This window comes from Oculina patagonica, chromosome 4 (assembly GCF_052425735.1).
Source record: "Oculina patagonica isolate OP01 chromosome 4, crgOcupat, whole genome shotgun sequence".
In the NCBI taxonomy this organism is placed as follows: Eukaryota; Metazoa; Cnidaria; class Anthozoa; order Scleractinia; family Oculinidae; genus Oculina; species Oculina patagonica.
In genome coordinates this window covers 60674811-60695766 of record NC_135761.1, presented here as the reverse complement: position 1 = coordinate 60695766, position 20956 = coordinate 60674811, and the positions used below count along the sequence as shown (strand labels likewise).

Sequence of the window (20956 nt, the reverse complement as noted above, 5' to 3'; positions counted from 1 at the left end):
TAATTATCGAAGAAACCCCGCTAAAATGTCGTTTAATGGGGGTGTTTCACAGCTAAGCACATGTGAAAGTTATAACGTTAGACCATGCGATTCTATATTGTTTAAGAAACAATCGGAAGCGTGCAGATGACTCTTATGGTCATTCGCGAAAACGTGACAAACGAGGTGTTATTTCTTATTTGAATTCCTTAGGTTTTTTCCGTCTCCGATGCTTTAAGTACCTCGTCCAGTTTATTATCAACCACATGTATTGCATTAATCACAAAAAATTATGTTTGAAGTAAAGACTATGCTCTTATCTATACATGTATGTATACAACCAGAAAGAATTATGAGCAATTTTCGGGGATAATGTCAACGGATTTACACAGAAGATGTCGAGATTATTGCCGTTTAATTTACTGTTGGACCGTAAAATGTATTCTGGACACACGCAGGAGTTATCTGCTCGCACCCGATTGGTTCTTTGATTAGGCCACGTGATAGCTAGGCCACGAAAAGAAAGAAATATGGCCACGTAAGAGATTGCGCATACGCGTAACCGTGAAACTGTGCCTTTAAACGGATGATTGCGTTCTACGAAAGGTTGGTTGTGTCTGATATCACGAACAGTTGTTTAGCTGTTTAGCTAATTCCCCAAAAAGGTAGGTTTAGTTAGTTCAAACGGTCTCTTATTTATACCTGTTTTGCTGCGGTTGCGTATTTAAACTATCTAACGCTCTTCTTTGCAGTGTAAATTTTGTTCTTTAGCAAGGTCATTCCAGACGAGACTTCCAATTGACAAGTAGGTCGTTAAACCTTTTTCAATAAGTTTCGTTATATTTTTCTTTTCGTGTAGAAAAAAAATATTTTGCCAGTTCTAACGCAAGGTTAACTCTTTTTTCCCACAATATCTAAATTGTTTTACTTCAGAGTCTACTTCCAGTAATGAGATATTGGTGTTTGCCGCGACTTTAAGTGCGACATGTGTTGGACTTGTAACTAGTTAACGAGCATCACATAATTTTTAAACTAATAGTCGACATCGATTATTTCTTGCCGAAAGGTGTTCAGACGCGATAGAGTTTCAAATTTAAACAATCAAAACAAGAAGCGTGAACTTCAGAGTCAAATTAATTGAATAAATGACGACCTTTATTTTTTAATTACAAGCTGAACTATTTTTTTATTGTTATATCGGCTTTGTGCTTGTTTTCGGTTTCACTTACCTTACTTAGAAATACGATGTAGCTATTTTCAAGATAAAAAAGACTGGTTTTCACAATTGTAATTTGAACATTTGCGTCTATTAATCTAGAAGGCTGTTTATTTGCAACCAAATGCAAATGGTTACAATGCATGTTAAACTGTTTTCAAATTTTCTTCCCAGTGTGAGGTTGTCAGCAAAAAACACTAGGAAATTAATACTTCCCACGAACAAGTTAAATGAAGGTCTTTCTGAAAGTTATTTTCAATTTTTTTATTGAAATGGAAATGAAATGAAAAACTTTATTAGAGTGTCAAAACCACATAGCTAGGGAAGATTCCCTTGCATTTTTCATTCCGATTGCATTTTTCTATCCTGGAAATATTAGAAATAGCACTTGAAAAGCTAAGCATGAGAGGTTTTCTATACTTCTGATTTTGTTTTCAATTAATGAGATTGAATGTTTGTCACAGTTTTGTGTGCGGCAGATGTAGCTCTCGTGATTGGTAAACGAGGCTCACTCTCTCGGAGGATTACCATTGATGCGTAATTTCTACAAGCACCGCGACCTGATTTTAATTGGCTTCATGCGACAAATAGGCGGTTCAACTTTATCCGTTGAAAGAAACCCTCCCATCTTTGATACAACACATTTATTATGAGAAAAAAGTAAGAAAGAATGGACTAAAAATGTTCCTAATAAAATTTGCATTACACAAGCTTCCTGTGCGGCAACCGCAATTACTTTACAAAGACAATTTGACAAATTAAAATTGTTCGTTTGCATGAGATTTTGGATTGCTATAAACTAACGGCAGCTTTTCATTGATACGTTAGGAGAATGTATACTGCTAAAACGAGCTTGAGTTAGAAAGGTATAAAGTAAGGTTTGGTCATAAACAATTTTTTAATCGATGCTAATTTTTTAGTATTTTTTCCGTATATGTATATTTATTTGTTTGTTTGTTTGATTGTTTGTTTGTTTATTTATTTATTTATTTATTTATTTATTTATTTATTTATTTATATCCATCCATCCGTCCGTCCGTCCGTCCGTTCATCCCTCATTCATTCATTCATTCATTCATTCATTCATTCATTCATTCATTCATTCATCCATCCACTCATTCATTTATTCATCGATTCATTCGTTTAACCTATTTATTTAATTATATTCTTTATTTGTTTATTTATCACATAAATAAATGTCAAAAAATAGAAAGAACACAAATTCAAAGAGGAAAATAATCAGTGAACTTGAAAGAAAATGTTTACTTATATTTGCAGATAGACGATTCACTGTTTTTCAAAAGGGATAAGAAAAGAGCACTGAAGATGTTTTCTTTACCTGGTTGCATTGTCTGGCTTGTAGTATTATTAATGACATCTGTTGCTATAGTAACACTTAACATAGTGTCAATAATTGTTTTTACAAAACACCGTAGTCTACGCAAGCGCAGTACGTACTTGTTGATAAATCTGGCGGTAGCAGACATGTTGGTTGGAGGATTTTCGGTGCTGAAATATTTCTATTTTGTTGGCGGGTCGTGTGACCTTTGGAAGTACACCGAATCAGAAAATTGGATTAATATTCTTTTACTTTCCTTTGACATCTTGTTTCCCGTTTCTTCTCTAACAAGCATCACTGTAATTTCCCTAGAACGGCTACATGCGACGTTTTGGCCGTTCAGACATCGAGCCATCAAGAAGACGACTTATGGATTAATCATTGCTTTCTTCTGGGTGATCGCAGTGGTTTTATCAATTACTCTCTCAGCTATTAACCTGCTTGCGGAAAGGAGACATAGTTATTTTTACCTATGGAGTTCTTTTAATGGATTTTGTCTGTTGGTAATTTGTGTTTCTTACGCCCTCATTGTTATTAAAGTCCGTTGTGGAGCGCAGCCTCAACACCATGGTGCAGCCAATAGAGAAAGAAAATTGACTGTGACATTGTTCATTGTTACCTTCGTATCTCTTCTGATGTGGCTACCATTTGTGATAAGCACGTTTCTCTTTTTCACCACTGATATTTTCAGTTCTCTCTCACAGACAATAAGTCAGTATTTTAACCACATTCTGATTGTGTTATTTTATGCAAACTCCCTTGTAAATCCAATTCTGTATTCAGCAAGAATGCCGGAGTTCCGAAGAGCTATGCTTTCAATGATCTGTAGAGGACACTAATTAGCAAAGGCAAGATTATGTTATTCTTCTTTGTGACATGTAATAGAAGGAATGATAAAATGAAACTTTTCTGTCAACTTTATTGGTCTCAAGATTTAAAATACATATAAAATATAATAAATGAATGGTAGTATTAAAAAAGGAGCAAAAAGGAATTGCGCGAACGGGGAAAGTTACCCATGCGAGACGCAACCATAAAAACGAGAAAATAATTGTGATAAAATCTAAAATTTTATAAAAATTGTTCATTTCCTGTGTGACCTTTGTGTTACCTTGACTTTGTATTTTGACTTAAGTGTGAATTTTGCCTGGGTCAACATAGGGGAGCAGTATAACCAAATATGTTAACAAGACGACTGTATAGCTAATGGGCCGTCTTGACGATAAACGGTCTGCAATATTGAGAATGGTCAAAAATTGAATTGTGTTACTTCATAATTGCTTTCGATTCACGGATCACATAAGACATTGAGGGATAGCGAAATTGAAATCTCGAAAATTACAGTCGGTAGCACTTAATGACGAAAAAAACAACAAAAATTGTGTTATTTGTAGAGCAAGTTCAGGGTTTTCTAGTAAAAGTAAATTAATTTTGCTGACTTTAATAGGGGGAAAACCTCGGGGAGGGGAGGGAGAAGGGTTTATCAGCCCCCCTTCCCCTTGTACCACGCCGATTGTATAAACTAGATTGTCCGTCCGAAGGTTAATTTTTGATAACCAAAAAATTGGCTGGCTTTAGCTGTGGTTTTCTTGCTAAGGTTCTGCAGCGCCATCGATCCTTTCTTCATTGTTTTTTAGTGATGAACACGAAAAAGAGGCCTTTTTTTTTTAGCTACAATGAGAACTTACATCCCAGGAACTTGCCAGTCTCACTTAAATACAGTTTACGTTTTTTTGTATACTTTTATTTATAACTAGGATTAAAATGCCTATGGGATCAAGATGCTTAGTGGTCGGTCATCCATTTTATTGATACTACTAGTGGTAACCACAGGTTAGAAAGTGCGGGCCTCGATGCAGTTAAGAGAAGGTACTGGGAGGGAAGTGTTTTTAAATCACTGGACAAAAGAAAATTATTCCGAGTAAGGTCGAGTAACGCGTCACGCTTAAATCACGAATGTTTTTTATCGTTTCCTATTGCCGCGAACCAATCAGAGTTGTTTTTTTGATTGACAGTTTTGCGAAGTGTAGTCGAGCACGCGGTGTGCATTGAGATGTGATTTTCCTCCGTCGGCAAACTCGCTTTGTTGTCAGTGTTATAAGGAACTTCTCGAGAAAAACCGTTGTTGGAATCATTCGCTTTGCCGTAGTTTATCTGTGATACAATCACAGCAGATCTTCTCAAAAGCAACACCTATAAAACAACGTCTGCAAAACGTAATGTCTGCAAGACAGAAGCCTCGATCTAATGTGACAAACTGTTGTTGATTTTTTTGCATTCTTATTGCTCTTGGAGACGAGATTTTTCTCTTCTGGTGTTACGACAAACTGTCGTGATTGACACATTTTTTGCATTCCGATCGTTCTTAGTGGAAGAACAAAATTTTCAACTTCCGGTTTGCAGATAGCCTTTATAAACGTGGCGCGCACGCGTAATACGCAATCCGCTGGTCACTGTCAAGATTAGGGATGCGGGCCTCTCTTGGGCCCGCAATTAGGTGTTTTCATCTATCCCTAGCTGCAGAAGTATTTTTTCAAGTTGCTGGTATTGTGAATTCGCCACTTTCACATTTCCGATACTACACTTTGTTTGCCCCCCCCCCCCACCCCTCCCCTCCCCCCAAAAAATGCATAAGCATTGTTTTGGGTCATACAGTCGTCCCAAGAGAAATTTAAAACAATAAATATGCAAAATAAGTGAACTTATGACGCATGGGACCGTGAACGAAAATGCTGTTGGTTTACGTAGGATCTGTGAAAGATTTAACCAGCCAAAATTAGGAATACAAATGAATTAAGCAAGGCTGATACTACAGAGAACACTTAACGCGGCATTGCCATGATAGAGCACAAACCGAAAGCCAAAATGCAACTGTAGACAGATTTTTCGACCTGGACAAAACTCTTCGCGACTGAACATTTAGAATGCCCTATATTTGCTATGTGCATGCGTGATTTTACTGGCTTCTCTCCACGATCTTTTATAGGGCGGACGTATTGAAAGTGTCAGTTACTCAAGCACGCGATGAAGTTTTTTAGTTGTTGTTAAATTAACAATTTGTTCATGCTTAGCGTGCAATCTCGAGTAATGGTCCACGCGGAAGGTTTGAAGAGCACGAAAGAAGCAGCTGAGTTGCTCGAGGCGATCTTTAGCTTCTTGAGTGCTCTCAAAACTTCCCGCAAGTGCACAGCTAAAAGCATCAACCAATTGTTTCAGAACATAGTTTCACCCCGCTCTAACTCGGGTCGCTCTTGCGAAAAAAAAACTTTATGGCGATGCGATTTGCTCACACAAGCAGGATGCCCTGCTGGTTTTTATAGTCCAGCACTAATTTTTCTCTAATTCTGATTGGTTTAAAATTGATCACATGACGCGATAGTTTTCATCCGCAGAGAGACACTTTTTAAACAATAGAGTGTTCTGTCGAGGAACAGTCGGCTGGAAGTTGCCCCCCCCCCCCCCCGGAAATTTGATGTTCTAAAAACAAATATTAAAATATGCTTGATTTAAGAACATCAAATTTCCAAGGGGCAACTATCAGACCGATAGCTCCAAGACAAAACACTCTATCGTTTTTATGGTTTATCACTAAATTTTCTATCGCGCGCAAATTCAAAAACGAGCATCCTCATTTTTTTTTTACTTTTAAGATTAAAAAACTTAATTAAAAGCATAAAGGTTACTGACGAAACCAAACACACTAAATGCAGTGAATCTAGAGTTGTTTTTTGACTGTAGGCCCGCTTGTTTGCAAAGAATTTTACCGATGAGTACTATCCACCCATGGCCATCTCCGCTTCCAAAATGGCGGGGCGGTCGGAGAAATCCCAGACTTATAGCGAACGATCACGATCTCTTATTGATCTCTTATTGAACGCTGTTCTGATTTATTCTTTTGATTGGTTCATGTTTACCGAAGCAAGATGGCGAACGTTGGCTGGCATATTGTGCTGGTTCACGGCTGACACTTCAGACTACGTTTTTCTCAACTTTTATTTTAAACTCGTAACTCAATTTACACACCAAATTTACTTCGAGTTTAGAGGACCTGCAACTGTCCAGTCGGGGAAACAAGTGCCATTTGATGTCGACATCACTTCTCCGAGAAGTGACTGAGCCCGCGGTTTCGTTCCAGAAGTTGCTAAACAACACGACCAATTTGTACGCGCGATTGCTTTTGAAGTTCTTGTGAGCGCTTGCGCTAGTTTTTGATTGGATGAAATGATTTGGAAATTATTCCAGTCAGGGGCGTATCTAGCCTATAGGCCCGTAGGCCCGGGCCTACAAATTTTTCAGCTTACTCTTATTTACAGTGGACAAAAATTCAAGGTGATGCACTTTCAAAATGAAATAGAAAGCAATTTTTAACATATTTTAGCATAATACATCTTGCAACTCCCTTTTCCTGATGAGATCAAGGCTCATCTAGCAAGTGCAAACTGTGGAGCCATCTCGGTAGTTAGTCAGGTGATAGGCAAACGCACAGCGGCATGTGCTGTTAAAGAAAAGTGTGTCTATCTACGAACGAGAGAAAATTGGTGCAATTCCTTGTTATTCATGTATCAATTAGGAGCTGTCGAAATACACACCGAATCACCAAAAAGTCGGAAGGAGAAAGTTTATAGTCTTGATCTCAAGACCCTCCTTGGTGGACCTACCCCCCTTCCCCCAAAAAAATCCTTAGCGATCGACCAGGCCTACAACTCTTCAAAAAGCTGGCTACGCCCCTGCCAGTGCTCCAACGAAGATTTGCCAAAACTGGCACTAATTCCTGACTGTGTCAAGGTGTATTCATTACGTTTCGAGATGCTGTCACTGTAGCTGACAAAAACTTCACAGCTCGTTAAAATAACACTGATTAGAGTAACTAAAAATGTTGTATGATTCCAGTTATTGGATGTTTATTTCTAAAACAATCCATACAAACACAGAGCATACACCTATCAATTTTGAAATCAAAGATGAATTATACGACACATCAACTGGTAAATCTACCAAGTCTTAATTGCCATAAATCAAATAATTACCGCATTTATTTGATTATTAAATTTTTGGACCATCAAAGTGGTCGAGTATCATCGAATTAGCGAGTGTATAAACTCTACTTGAAAATGTACAAAAGCAGAATTTTAACTGTTCATTGACAGCTTCTGTTAATACTGAGAAATCTCGGTCTTCGGAGAAGTCTCATAGTTGTAGTTATATTCAATTTCAATCTCATTGTCATTTAGCGAACTCAGCTAAAAACAACGCCAAAGAAAGCATTGCAAGGGCAAACTTTATCGGCCATGATGCCACTCAGGCGAAGTCGAAATGAACGTCGTCTTGCCTCCGATGCTTACGGTAATCGGCAACATTTAAAAACATAGCGCGCCTTGCTCGTTTTCAGAAGAGCAAGGTGTGCAGTAAAGCTTAAAGTAGGACTTAAACCTGTATTTAACCCTTTTTGATAAACGATCGAAGTTTTGCTTGCTAATTTGGATTAAATATTTTAATTGTTTTAGCAGTTTAACTCGCCTTCCCGGATAAACAGCATCAAATTGCTTTAATTTTTGTCCAATGAAAAAAATAAAAGTAGGGTAGATAAAACTCCCGCCAAGGCCATGCATGCAGTCAATATTTTCGTTTGGTAGTTAAAACAGTCCTTGGACATCTCAGCTGTTTGTAGTGGCATCTCTTTGAAGATCGAATTCGAGCTGGAAATTGTTTCTTTCCTTGGTTGTCAAAACTTGTTTATGTTTGATGGGGATCTGTAGATCTTGTCAAATGATGCAACCGATCCAGTCTCATTTGATGGATCAGATCAACTTCATTTCCTCTTCGACAAGGAAGTACACAACAGGGAAACATCTGCAGAAGGGCATTCTTAAATCCTGAGATTCTGAATGGATAAATTATTACATTTACAAGCGAATTGCTGAATTGTAAAAACTTGATGATATAAATGATTGCGTTAAAATTAGGGATGTATCCAATTACATTTAAAGGTAACAACAGATTCATTATTTGGAAAGGAATCCAGGTTAAAAGAGAAGCTCCTGTAATCAAGAACAGTGTCTTTGCTAATCTTGCTTCTCTTGCCACGTGATTCTGGTTACCCATCGGTGATTTTTGTTTCTTCCATATAAGAAGGTACGCAGTACACATAATTAACAGAGGCGTGCTCTGAAACAGTATAACGGGGAAAAGTAAGCTCTCTCTTGTTATGACATTAAAGAAGACCATTAATTGCAACGAAGTGAGCACTGCTGCCAGGATCCATGGTGTGACAATAGCAAGTGTGTAAACACGCAAGTTCAGAGTTCTATGACGAAGAGGCCAACCGATGGCGTACATTCTCTCCAAGGAAATAACGGCAAGCGTATAGATAGATGTAATACCAGTTAAAATGTCGGTATATTCATACACGGACCACACCAGTTGATCTGGCCGACCTAAGTACAATAACGTACTTATAGCCATGTAAAGAGGAACAGTCAGCAATCCAACCAATAGGTCTACGACAGCCAAATTAATCAGCAGAAAGTGAGCACGTTTACGAAGTCTCCTTTTGAGAAATATTGTGATGGTGAGGAAATTTCCAACAACAGTTAATGTCGCTAACAATCCAAAACACAAACTCCAGACAATGTTCCATGAGTTAAAATTCATGACAGAAAGTTGGTTTCCTTGTGATAATTGGAGCTTAAACTTCCTGTAAAGAAGAACAAACAGGGAATTATACCTGTTTTAAACAAATCTGATGTTGAAAAATTTAACATCAACTAAATATAGTTATAGAGCCGACGCTTCGGTTTTTCTATAAAAAGGGATTCTCGAATATTTTCATATAAATTCGCTTAAGTGATGAAAATATTAGGCCGACCGGTTAGCTCAGTTGGTAGAGCGACGGACTACAGTGCGGGAGGTCTCGGGTTCGAGTCCCAGACCGGACCAACACACAGGGTCTTAAAATAACTGAGGAGAATATGCTGCCTTTGCAATAACATCTGCAATTAATGGTTAGATATTCTAGTCTTCTCGGACGATAAACCGTAGGCCCCGTCTCCTGCATCTTCAGTGTTATGGTTAGCAGAAGACGTAAAAGAACCCACACACGCATCGTAAAGAGAAGGCAATGGAGTTCCCGGTGTTGTGGTCTGGTCTTTGCCCCTTGTACTGTGCTTACTGTGAAATGCTCGGATATATTAGCTGTATAAGCTACTCTTCAAAATCTGAGGTTAAACAAAGTGATAATGATGACGAAAAGTAGAATAAACTAACTATATACATTGGAACGTGTTTAGGCAAACCAAAGCCTAAATAATAAAGCGAAATAGTTGATATACTTGCAATGGGAAATACCGCACACGTTGAAGTCTTAAAAGACTTTCTTCAGTGGGGGAAGAAGTTCGAAAGAGGAATATTCGAAAGGGTCGAAAAAGTAGAATTATACATGACGAATAGGACTGGTCCTGGGATGACAGGTTTATCGGGATGGTTTAAACTACGAACAATGGTTAGTTTTGATCTCGTTCGAAAGTTTTTACGCGCGTGAAAATTAGCTGAAATAAACAAAAACAAATCGACCAAAAAGATTGCTATTAACAAGACAAACGACTAGAGGTTTTGACGCCAAACTGAATTATGTTTGAGAGAAGCAAACACCTTCTGAATTAGTTGGACTTCTACCTGACACTTTTTTTCTGGGATTATGATTTTTGTATTTCACAGTTAAAATTGCCTATCAAATACATTGCTAGTTTTTTAGTTATTATGTTTGTAATAATCTTCTAAGCCGAGGCAATACTTAGACAGAGTAATTGCCTCTAATTACGGTCGATTTGCTTGATCAACGATTTTTTTAAGTGTTCCAATTTAGACCCTTTCCAGCCAAACTCGACCGTCTGCGAGCTAATCACGATAGAACGCGAAAAAATAAATAAAACGAACAAACGTAACTGAACTAGATCTCATCGTCCCTTAGGTGAACACGAAAGGTGCCCATGTATTTACACTAGATTTATTTTCAGATTCACCTTCTATCGCATAATTCAGCTGTCTTTGATGAATGTATATTTTTTTTTATTTCGCGCTCTCAGAGCCAGTTCAATTTACAAAATAGAATACAGAACGACGAAAACGAAAACCTGTCCAAGTTACGGCACAAGCGAGGGCTTTGATGCCAAAAGTTTTAATTGTTGAAGGATTTTGACGAAAAGTTGCAGCTGCCCAATTTGCATTTACCAATGATTTTCATGCTGAAAAGCGATTTTTAGTAATGCTCGTGGACTGCAAAAAATGTTAAAGTAAATTGTCACTAAAGCTCTCTGATTGTTGTAGCTAGCTTACCTTTTTAAGCGAATGCTTCGAATTTCCTTTTGCAACAATTCGTGATACCGGACACAACTAGCCGTTGATTGAGCGTAATAACTTTTACCGGTGGTGTTTGACTGAAATAAGTATGGCTTGACACTTTGTCAACAAAATTGATGAATTTTACTCCTTTTTTCTCGTATATGAATACGCAGCTGCTATTTGGCTCGTCACGAAACGCTTCCCACAGCGTTGCGTTACGAGCCATATAATGGCTACAAAGGCGACTACACTATGAAACTCGGATTTGTTTAAAGCCCATGAAAATCCCTTGAAAAGACCATGAACATCATTTCATGACTGGTGAATCTTGCACAATAATTATTCATGGCCTCATCTGTGGTCATTAAATTCTCGTGAAAAGTGTTTTCATGACCCATGAATTAAAAAGGACTTGGCTTTCATGGGTCATGAATTTTCAATAAAATACCACTTAATGGAAACATACCAAAAAGTTCAATGATTAAGCCATGAAAAAAAATAATGGGTCATGAAATATCATAAAAATTATCATCATGAAATTTAATGACTCATTAATTTTCCATGAAAATGTTGATGAGAAAATGCCTTGTAAAAAATCTTTAATAATTTAGCAGCAAAATAAATGAATTCCACAATATAAAGACATGTACACTGCATGCAATAAATGAATTTAAAAATGGATTGAGCTGTTCCACTAGACCGGTGCTTTGGCCTGCATTTTTTATACAGTCAACTTACTAGAGGACAGATCCACTTTGGGACCAGCTAGAACTGAAATAGCACGACATCAAAGTTTCTGTCTATTGATCTACAGTTAATGAATAAGGTAGGGAAAGGCTTCTATCCATTAAAATGGCACCGATGTTACTGTATGTGCTAATCAACATAAGGCACATGAAATGTAAAAAATTACCAGTAAATTCAATCCATGCATGTACAGTTGAATCCCGATAACTCAAACCTTCAAGGGAAATTGACAAAAGTTCGTGCTATCCGGAGTTCGAGTTTGAGGGTAAAATTATTACGAAAATGACCTGAAGGGGAAGCGAAAAAGGTTTGAGTTAGCTATTTATAGCGCTGGAGTTCGAGTTACTGAGGGTTCGAGTTATCTAGTCGGGATTCAATTGTTTATACACTATCCACTGCATTGTACAATTTTAAAATGTTCCGTCAAAAAGCGAATAACCTTTACTTCTTTTGGAAAAATGTATTTTGATTCGGTCTATTGAAGTATCCTGGATCAGGCAGAGTATGGTCATGTATTAAAAAGGGAATATATCATAATCTTAAATCAAGATTAGTTCATGGGGTCAGATTATAATCTTATTTCTTTTTTACACTGAATCATGAATATAGGAACTTAACTTTTTCTGGTGAATCTCTAATATTCTGCAAACTATGCAATGTCAACTTACTTGATTTAAAATACAGCATTCAGCTTTCCATTAGTTCACTAACTTATCCTGTGCATATAAGTACAAAATAATCTTGACCCATTGCACTTGATATAATTAAGAAATTGTAGTCTATCCTTTCAAATAGACTACGAGCAGTCCCTATTTTTCCGCAGAGTCCGTTGAGCTTGAAGCGACAATTATTTTTCAAAGAAGACTCTGCGCAAAAATAGGGACTGCTCATAGTCTTCCATGATGAAGATTCCATGTAAAAAGTTACAATAAAAAACCCCTGGAAAGGAGATTTTTATCAAGTTCGGGTATATTGGCCTGTTTTACCACCAACTTTGCACATAGATATTCAAATGGACAGTCCTGTGGAAAGATGTATTCAACCTGTATCAGTTTCATATCACAAGAATCTCCTGACGTGCAAACTAATTACGTCACAAGTGGTTCAATAACCATTCCTCCAAATACCGGAAAAATACCGGGTTTAACATGATAGGGGTTAAATACGTAACAAAACCCCCGTTAATGCTGAAAAATGGTACAACGCACCCTCGTGTCAGGAGAATGTTTGTTGTCAACATTGCATAGGGGTGGGGAGGGGCAAAATGAATGTAAATAATATTTTCTTTAACATTTGTGACCGTGGTTGAGCTTAAAATAAAACACAGATTACAATCACATTGAGTAATTCCAACAAAAGGTATTTTATAGAAACGTGTGTAACGGGTGTCGTGTCATGTTAAAACCTTTATGAATGAGTATAATTCTGTACTTACATATCACATAATACCTCGCGCAGTTCGTGAAATACAATTTAACAACGATTTAAACTTTAAATGATGATCGAATGTCATATGATGTCAGTTCAATCTGAGCTAATGATTGATATCTTAGCGTACCGGGACCCGTAAAAGGTTTTGAAAGTTGCACTGGAAGAAATATATATCCAGGAAAGGCAACTAGCTGATTCCAAAACTCAAACTTTTTATTTTAGATCACTAGCACATGAGAGCCAGACTTTTGGAGAAACCAAACTTTTTAATTGCCGACGCTGCCAGACAGATTCTTATAGCGCGATCCCAAATACGTATTACGTATAAACGCTAAACTTAACCTTGTATTTGTCTTTGTTTCAAATCGCCGTAGTTGCCACTAAATACGAAAGAATGTTACAGTGAAAACCATTGAAACATGTATCGAAGTGACTGAAGGAATCTTCCCCGTAAAATGGGGTATATCTTGAAGTTGATACGTCTTCAAATTTTACTATGATTTTGCCGAATGAAATGCTTCACGAACAAATACAATTTAACTCGGTCAATTTAAACGTAATTTATTTTATTTCAATATTTACAATAATTGACACTGACAGCTTCTGGTATACAATACCTTATATTTCTAACTTGGCTCCAACGTCAAAGAAATAAAACAAAATAATTAGGATGAAGCAGTCAGAATTTATCAATTTAAAACCAGCTAGCCTCAAGAGTCCTCATGGGACCGATGAGGATAAGTAAATAAGTAAGTAATCAATTTAAAGGAGCTTTGTCACGGATTTTAACACATTTTTAAAAAGCCAAAATATATATTTGCATCGTAGTAAACCTTAACATAATGGTCCATTGTTATTAACAATTGCTATATTAGAGCACTGAAAACTGTTAACAAGGATCTTTGGCTGCGGATGGCTTGGATGGAAGTGGGTTAAAACTTGAAAAGTTAAGGCTTAACTTTTCAAGTTGTTTCCGCGCGTCTTCCAAAAAAATGATATTAATAGCAGTTGTTTGATTTTCTTCGCATAGCAAGGTTATATCTTCTTTTAGATATTCAAAGGTAATGTTTTTCATGCGTTAAGTTGCCTACCACTATTTCAGAACGGTTTTAACGGTTTAAATTCTAGAAATCGTTGTGACATAGCTCCTTTAAGGGAGACAGAGTTCCCCTCTACAATATCTTGTACACCCGGGGGGGGGCACTCAAAAAAATTTTATACGGGGAGGCTCCGCCCCAAGCTCTTACTCCATACCCATTCTTATATTTACAAATACTGAAAGTAATCCGAAATGCATAACATTAATATATGTCGCAATTAAGATGTAAATTGGTTTCATCTGGACTTTTATCTAAGCTTAAAATGACAGAGTTAGATTAATGCTAATCGGCTTTCAAACAAATACCATGCCTGCTGCCACATCCGAGAAGGAGGTAACTAAAGGGCCGTCATCCTTTCCCAAAAAAATGTATATCATGAGGGAGAGGGTCTAAATGGGGTTTAGTGTTAAGTGTTATTTGCCCATAATTTTTAGTGTTTGCTGTTAAATTGTTCCATTTTTAATGTTTACTGTTTCCAAAGAAAATACTGTTAAGTGTTTGGAGGGTTTTCGTGAAAAAGCCATAGTGTAATTTATTATCTGCCCTTCGAAAATTGGTAATGAAATCACTCCTGAACATTGAGCCTGAACTGTGTGTTCTCCACGGAAATATTCGGTAGTCTTCGCACATCTTTGGTAGTCTCCGAAAATCTTCGACAGTCTACGGGAATCTTCGTTAGTCTTCAGAAATCTTCCGAAATGATTGGAAATTGTCGGAAAATGGCCGAAAACTTCTTGTTATTCTAAATAAAATAATATTGGCCTTTTTGGAGCTGTTGTGGTTTTTGTAAAATAAATTTACTGTTACAGTGATTTTTTTACTGTTAGTGTTAAAATGCCTAAAATTTAACTGTTTCATGTGACAGAGCCAAAAAATTCAGTGTTTATTGTTATCGCATCCCCATTCAGACCCACTATCATAGTAACTGTCTTCATAACTTCAGATGCTACTTTTATTTAAATGGCTTGAAGAGGGAGAACGTCGACCCGCCTTTGCTGCCGAGGTCTTTTAAAAATTGCGACTAAGACTCTTCTGAACTCTGGCATCCTAATGGTGTACAATATTGTATTAACAAGAGAGTTTCCATAATATAATACACACATGGCTTGAAAAAAATGCAAAAAAACTTTTTCGGTTAAAGAACTTATAATATCAGTGGTGTGATAAAGGAAGTTTGTTAAGACAAACGGGAGCCAAAGCAGTAGGGACACGATTGTCACAATCAACAATGTCACGGTCAATTTCCTTTCTCTACTGGCAGCACCATGGTGTTGAGGCTGCGCTCCACAACGCACATTAATAACAATGAACGCGTACGAAACACAAATGACAAGAAGACAAGTTGAATTAAATGAGCACCAAAGGTAAAAATAGTTTTGTTTGTTTTGTTCAAAATGTGCAATTACTGCTAAGCCAGCTGATAGTAGCATTGACGTCACCCAAATACCGACAATTAATAATCCATAAACCCACGTTTTAGCTATGCGGTGCCTGAACGGCCAAAACGTAGCATGCACCCGTTCTGCAGAAATCACAGTGATGTTTAATAAAGAACAGATAGGAAATAGAATGCCGAGTGCATTCATTATTAGATAAATGATCCAGTTTGCTGGCACAATGTCTTTCCAAAGGTTACATTTTACTCCAAGTACAATAAAATGATCAAGCGCCGTAAATCCTCCTACTAACATATCTGCAACAGCCAGGTTTATTAACAAGTACGTACTGCGCTTGCGCAGGTCGCGGTTTTTTATAAAAGCAATTATTGTGACGATATTAAGTGTTACTATAGCTACAGATAAAGTTAATAACAGTACAAGCCACGTAATGCACCAAGGTAAAGAAAACATCTTGAATGTTGTTTTTTCTTTCCCTTTAAAAACAAGGATCGTCTATCTATAACAAAAAACAATATATAAATTTATATTTTGGTTTAATAAGAAAAAGAGAAATCAAATACTAATCGTATGGAAGTCTAATTAAAAGGCAGTAATCGACCCAAACGGTCTAGATATCCATAAAAAGGGATACTTGAAACGATAACACGAGTAAAACTGTTAAAGTTAGTAACTTTTAATAATTGGAAACGTAGGTTAAAAGTTAAAACCCAGCTAAGCCCACGATATTTGATCCCGGTTTAAACTTTTTTTAAAAAAGTCGACCCTGAGATTTGACAGCATACCAAGCGAGCCACTAGAGAATTACTGATATTTTTTGAGAGAATAAATCGAAGGTTTTTTTTAATTACAGTTTTTTAAAAAGAAGGGTACTAACAAAGCGCAGCTTTATTTCCGAAACGAAACTTTGAATCCACACCAAAATTTGCATAGATATTACTGTTTTCTTATTTTTAAAATAAATGCAAAAAGAATAGCTCCATAGGTTTAACGTTTCAGCCGAATTTAGAATTTTATTATCTTCAAATGATATCCACAAATAGCATTCAGATGCTATAACTTGCCTTGTTAATAGGGGGACCTTCCTATGAACAGTCTTGTTAAGTCACACTGCAAAGAAAGGAATTAAAAGCATGAAAACAAAATTTGCCCGACAAAAATTAAATTCTAGCCTTCATTTACAATGTAGGTTTCACGGAAGGTAAATTGGCGTTTTGGTTCCAAGTGAAATTGTGTGAAAACCATCAATGATACCCTAATAAAGTATATATTTTCTGAAAGCTTATTGATTGAATAAAAATTGATTTTGGATTTGTTTTGATTATATAGACCATAATAAGCAACGTCAGCATTTTGTTTGCAACCATGATGTTGTGCAACAGTAGGTTTATTTGAGAACTCATTTACATGAGAGCCTAAACTTTTATGTAAAATATTTTCTACATTTATTGCTCTAAAAAACGGTGTCTCAGATTTTTCTTTTCTTGCTCCATTAATGTTTTATGAATTTTTATGAAGAGGCCCTAATAACGCCATTTTAAAGTTTAAAAATAAGGGAGCAAGAAAGGAAAAATCTGAGATACTGTTTTTTAGACCAACATATGTAGATCAAATTCCACATTTAAGAAATAGTAAACATGTTCCGCGTTTCTATCGAGTTATAGAAACACGAGAAATGCTGTAGGAACACGAGTCGATAGACGAGTGTTTCCACAGCTTTTTCGAGTTCTCCCAAACTTTCACGAGTTGATCTACTTGGTCAAGATCTTGTCGACTGTTTTAATGCTTCGTATAGAGCAGGTGAAATGTCACTCTCCCAACGGAAAGGCGTAATAACACTTATACCGAAAGAAGATTCGGACCTTTCTACACTTGCTAATTGGCGCCCGATAACGTTATTAAACCTAGACTATAAAATTGCATCAAAAATTTTTGCCAGGAGACTAGAAAAAGTTCTAGCTCTTCTAATCAATCCTGACCAAACAGTCTTCATTAAAGGAAGATATATTGGACAGAACATTAATGACATCCTAGAGCAAACAAAGCTTCAGAACATTCCTGGTATATTATTACAGCTTGATTTTAGAAAGGCTAGCGCTTTTTGGCACAATTTCCCTTTATCCCCATATCTGTTTGTTTTGGAAGTAGAACAGTTGGCGTGCAAGATCAGACAAGATAAAGAAATACAAGGTATAAGTTTTTGGTAAGGAGCTAAAATTAAGCCAGTTTGCTGATGACACCACCCTTCTTAACAGTAATTGTAATTCGGTAAAACAAGCAACCGCTGTGTTAGATATTTGTGGCGATATATTCTGCTTGAAACTGAACCCGTCGAAAACCAAAGCTTTGTGGCTGGGATTGGAGACATAGAAAAGACAAACCCTTTGGATTTCAATGGCCTTAAAAACCAACCCGTGTGCTGGGTACTTTTATTTCTTACAACGAGAAAGAAAATGAAAAATCCAATTTCACGTTAAAACTGCAAAAATTGAAAACCATCTTTGACATTTGGAACTGCCGGAATCTTACACTATTTGGGAGATGTCTTATAACGAAAAGCCTTGGCATCTCACAACTGGTACATACAATTTCTAGCCTCGATGTTCCTCGGGAATACCTTGGGGCGGTAAATTTAACCCTTTTTAAACTCATTTGGAAAAATAAAAAGGACGAACTTAAGCCTAAGTTGATGATCTTAGATTATGACCAAGGTGGTCTGCGGGCTCCTAGTATAGATGTCTTAGCAAAATCATTAAAGCTAGCTTGGATTTCCAGAATTCTAGACGATAATCCAACCCGCAGGGAATCTTGGAAGACAATTCCTAGCTATTTTTTCGTAAAATGCGGCGCTTTAAATTTTATAATACGATGTAACTACGAGAACACTTCCTCGAGAAGATCGATCTGCCCCAATTCTACAAATTAATTCTCTTGTATTTCCTGGAAATAAAAGAATCCTTTTCAATCCAGTCCGGTCAGGAGTCGATTTTATTCAACAACAAATATATTCTAATCAACAGTCGCACCATTTTTATAGGTACTGGTTTAATCGAGGCATTTATCTCGTGTGAGACCTTCTTAAATCAGATGGAAAATTTATTTCTTACACAGAATTTGTTCAGAAATATGATCTTAGATGCAACTTTCTCATTTATTTTCAAGTAGTTTCTGCAATTCCCAGGCAGCTTGTAGAACATGCGATGTCATACCCCGTAGACAGAGCAGGTTTGTTGTCTAGCACTATGTTTCACCTCTCCCCAGAGACCTCCATCAACTTAACCAAAATGAAAAACAAAGATTATTATCGGCTCCTCGTAAATAAAGAACACATTGAACCGAAGGCTACCTCCAAATGGGAAAGAGACTTGCAAATTGGTCAAGCATCTCTACAACCTTTTTTTAGTCGCGTAAGAGAACCTTAGAGAATTTTATTTTAAACTCTTACACAGAATAGTAGTCAAGAAAAAGGAATTATTTCTTTTTATTATTATTATTATTATTATTATTATTATTATTATTATTATTATTATTATTATTATATTTTTTTGTTTGACTCCTTGTTTAACCAACAGCCGATGAGAATTAAGATAAACAAAAATGCCATTTATCATTTTTGTTATTAGTTAGAATAACGGATTAACTTTCTGTGACAGCTTTATATAAGTATAGCAAATGTCTTGTTTAAATGTTAAAAGAGCGTACATTAATCGTGGTGAAAACATTGAAATTAACCGCGCACATGAACACAATCAACGCATGCGGATTTATGTACAAAACAGTTCACCTTTTGTTCGAAGGAAATTCCCTGATCCAGAAAAAAACTTTTTTTTTTGGGGGGGGGGGGGGGGGGTGGAAACCTGCAGGCCGGCCGGGCCTTTTTGTCGGTTACTCTGCAAATTAAATATATCACCATCACTTTTAAGGGTACTTGCTACACTTCTTGATGTTTGTTTTTGCGGAATCTGGCATAAACTAAGACTATTAAAGCACACATTAAAAATTTAATTACTCTAGAAACTCAAACTGTGCCCAAGCTATTTCCCGATGTATTCTTCCGGAATAATTTATGATAAAAACTCAGAAAACTTATTAAAATAAAAATTACAAAGAAAATCACTTCAAAACCTTAAACTGCGCGCAAGCTATTTTCAGTGAAAGCGAAAAAAAGGTGTTATGTGTCAAAATCTTTTTTAAGGGCGTTTCCTAATTATTAAACTTCTTGATGTATTTTTCCGGAATATGGTAAAAACTAAGACAACTTATTTAAATAGACATTAAAAATTAAATTACTTTAAAACCTCAAACTGTGCCCAAGCTATTTCCAGAGTAAATGAAATTAAGGTATTATGTGTTATAATATCTTTTAAATAATACTTTCTAATTATTAAACTTCTTGATGTAAGCTTCTTGTGTCAGTTTCGACACAAATTCTGCCGGCGCTTGCGGACTGTAATTTTAAATAGCCTTATAGTGTTGTAAATCAGTTGTCAATACAATGCAAATTAGGGCGTATCGATGCCATATATGATATATCGGCTCTCAAAAAAGTAGTCAGATCATTCTAAGTATACGCTTTGCACCTATGTATACGCTCGCGTCTTCAGTCCAAACAAAAATGGCTAGAAGTTGGTATTTTGGATTAGAGAACTCGCAACGCAAACGCCGTGTCGCGAGGACGAAGAAAGAGGCGCAAACAACAGTACAGCTTTAAAACTTTACTTCTAGGCAATCATTTTAACCACCTTTTCATTCGAGCTGCAAAGCGTTCCTGCTAATGTGAACGCGCAAAACTCATGCATCGATAGAAGACAAATACAAGAAAAAAGACGCGAATTTACCAATCACGAGTCAAACGCATTTCGTACAGGATGAACCGCTGAACAGATACAAAAACTTGCATATAAATAAATTTTTATATCTGGAACAAAATTATGAAACTTTAAAAAGAAGAGCTCAGTTAAAGGTTTAGCATTGTAGATTTTAGAATTTTATGTACGTCAGATAAAAAACACAAATAAGATTTTAATGTTTTTACTTGCCTTGTCAATAGAAAGCCCTTCTTAGTTAATAGTCCTGTAAACTCACACTACAAAGAAAAGAAAACTAGAGTTTATAAATTTGCCCGAAAAGATAAATTGTCTAGACTTCTGGATGAGTAAAAGCCAAAAGAAAGATAAAGTGTGCCTCGACTATCGTTCTCTGCATTTTCTATAAATTTCGGTTATAAAACCATTGTAAAAGCGATGAATATTAAATAATATAATATTAAAAGCGATGAAATTAAAAGCGATGAAATTCGTCCTGAATATGAAACATCGATTGAAAATATAAGTTATGCTTTTCAGCTTTTAATTCGAAAAAAGCCACTTTAAAAGTGTGTCTTTGTTTATTTGCTTTAAGAATGATCTCA

General features: G+C 36.4%; 3 protein-coding genes across 3 annotated transcripts in view; 1 reads left to right on the top strand and 2 right to left on the bottom strand.

Annotated features, from left to right (window-relative positions):
- LOC144647798 (sphingosine 1-phosphate receptor 2-like) overlaps nucleotides 1-20956 on the top strand; it is a 276150-nt gene that overhangs the window by 183888 nt on the left and 71306 nt on the right. The window lies entirely within an intron of this gene.
- Nucleotides 7571-9278, bottom strand: LOC144648922 (histamine H2 receptor-like). The gene has a single exon (XM_078508369.1). It carries the CDS (start codon nucleotides 9183-9185, stop codon nucleotides 8268-8270), a length of 918 nt encoding a protein of 305 aa, XP_078364495.1. The 5' UTR covers nucleotides 9186-9278; the 3' UTR covers nucleotides 7571-8267.
- LOC144648035 (histamine H2 receptor-like) lies at nucleotides 14410-15999 on the bottom strand. Its single transcript, XM_078507683.1, has one exon. It carries the CDS (start codon nucleotides 15997-15999, stop codon nucleotides 15106-15108), a length of 894 nt encoding a protein of 297 aa, XP_078363809.1. The 3' UTR covers nucleotides 14410-15105.

Excerpts from the sequence above, each read along its gene's own strand:
- LOC144648922 (XM_078508369.1), bottom strand. The coding sequence starts at position 9,185 with ATGAATTTTAACTCATGGAACATTGTCTGGAGTTTGTGTTTTGGATTG.
- LOC144648035 (XM_078507683.1), bottom strand. The coding sequence starts at position 15,999 with ATGTTTTCTTTACCTTGGTGCATTACGTGGCTTGTACTGTTATTAACT.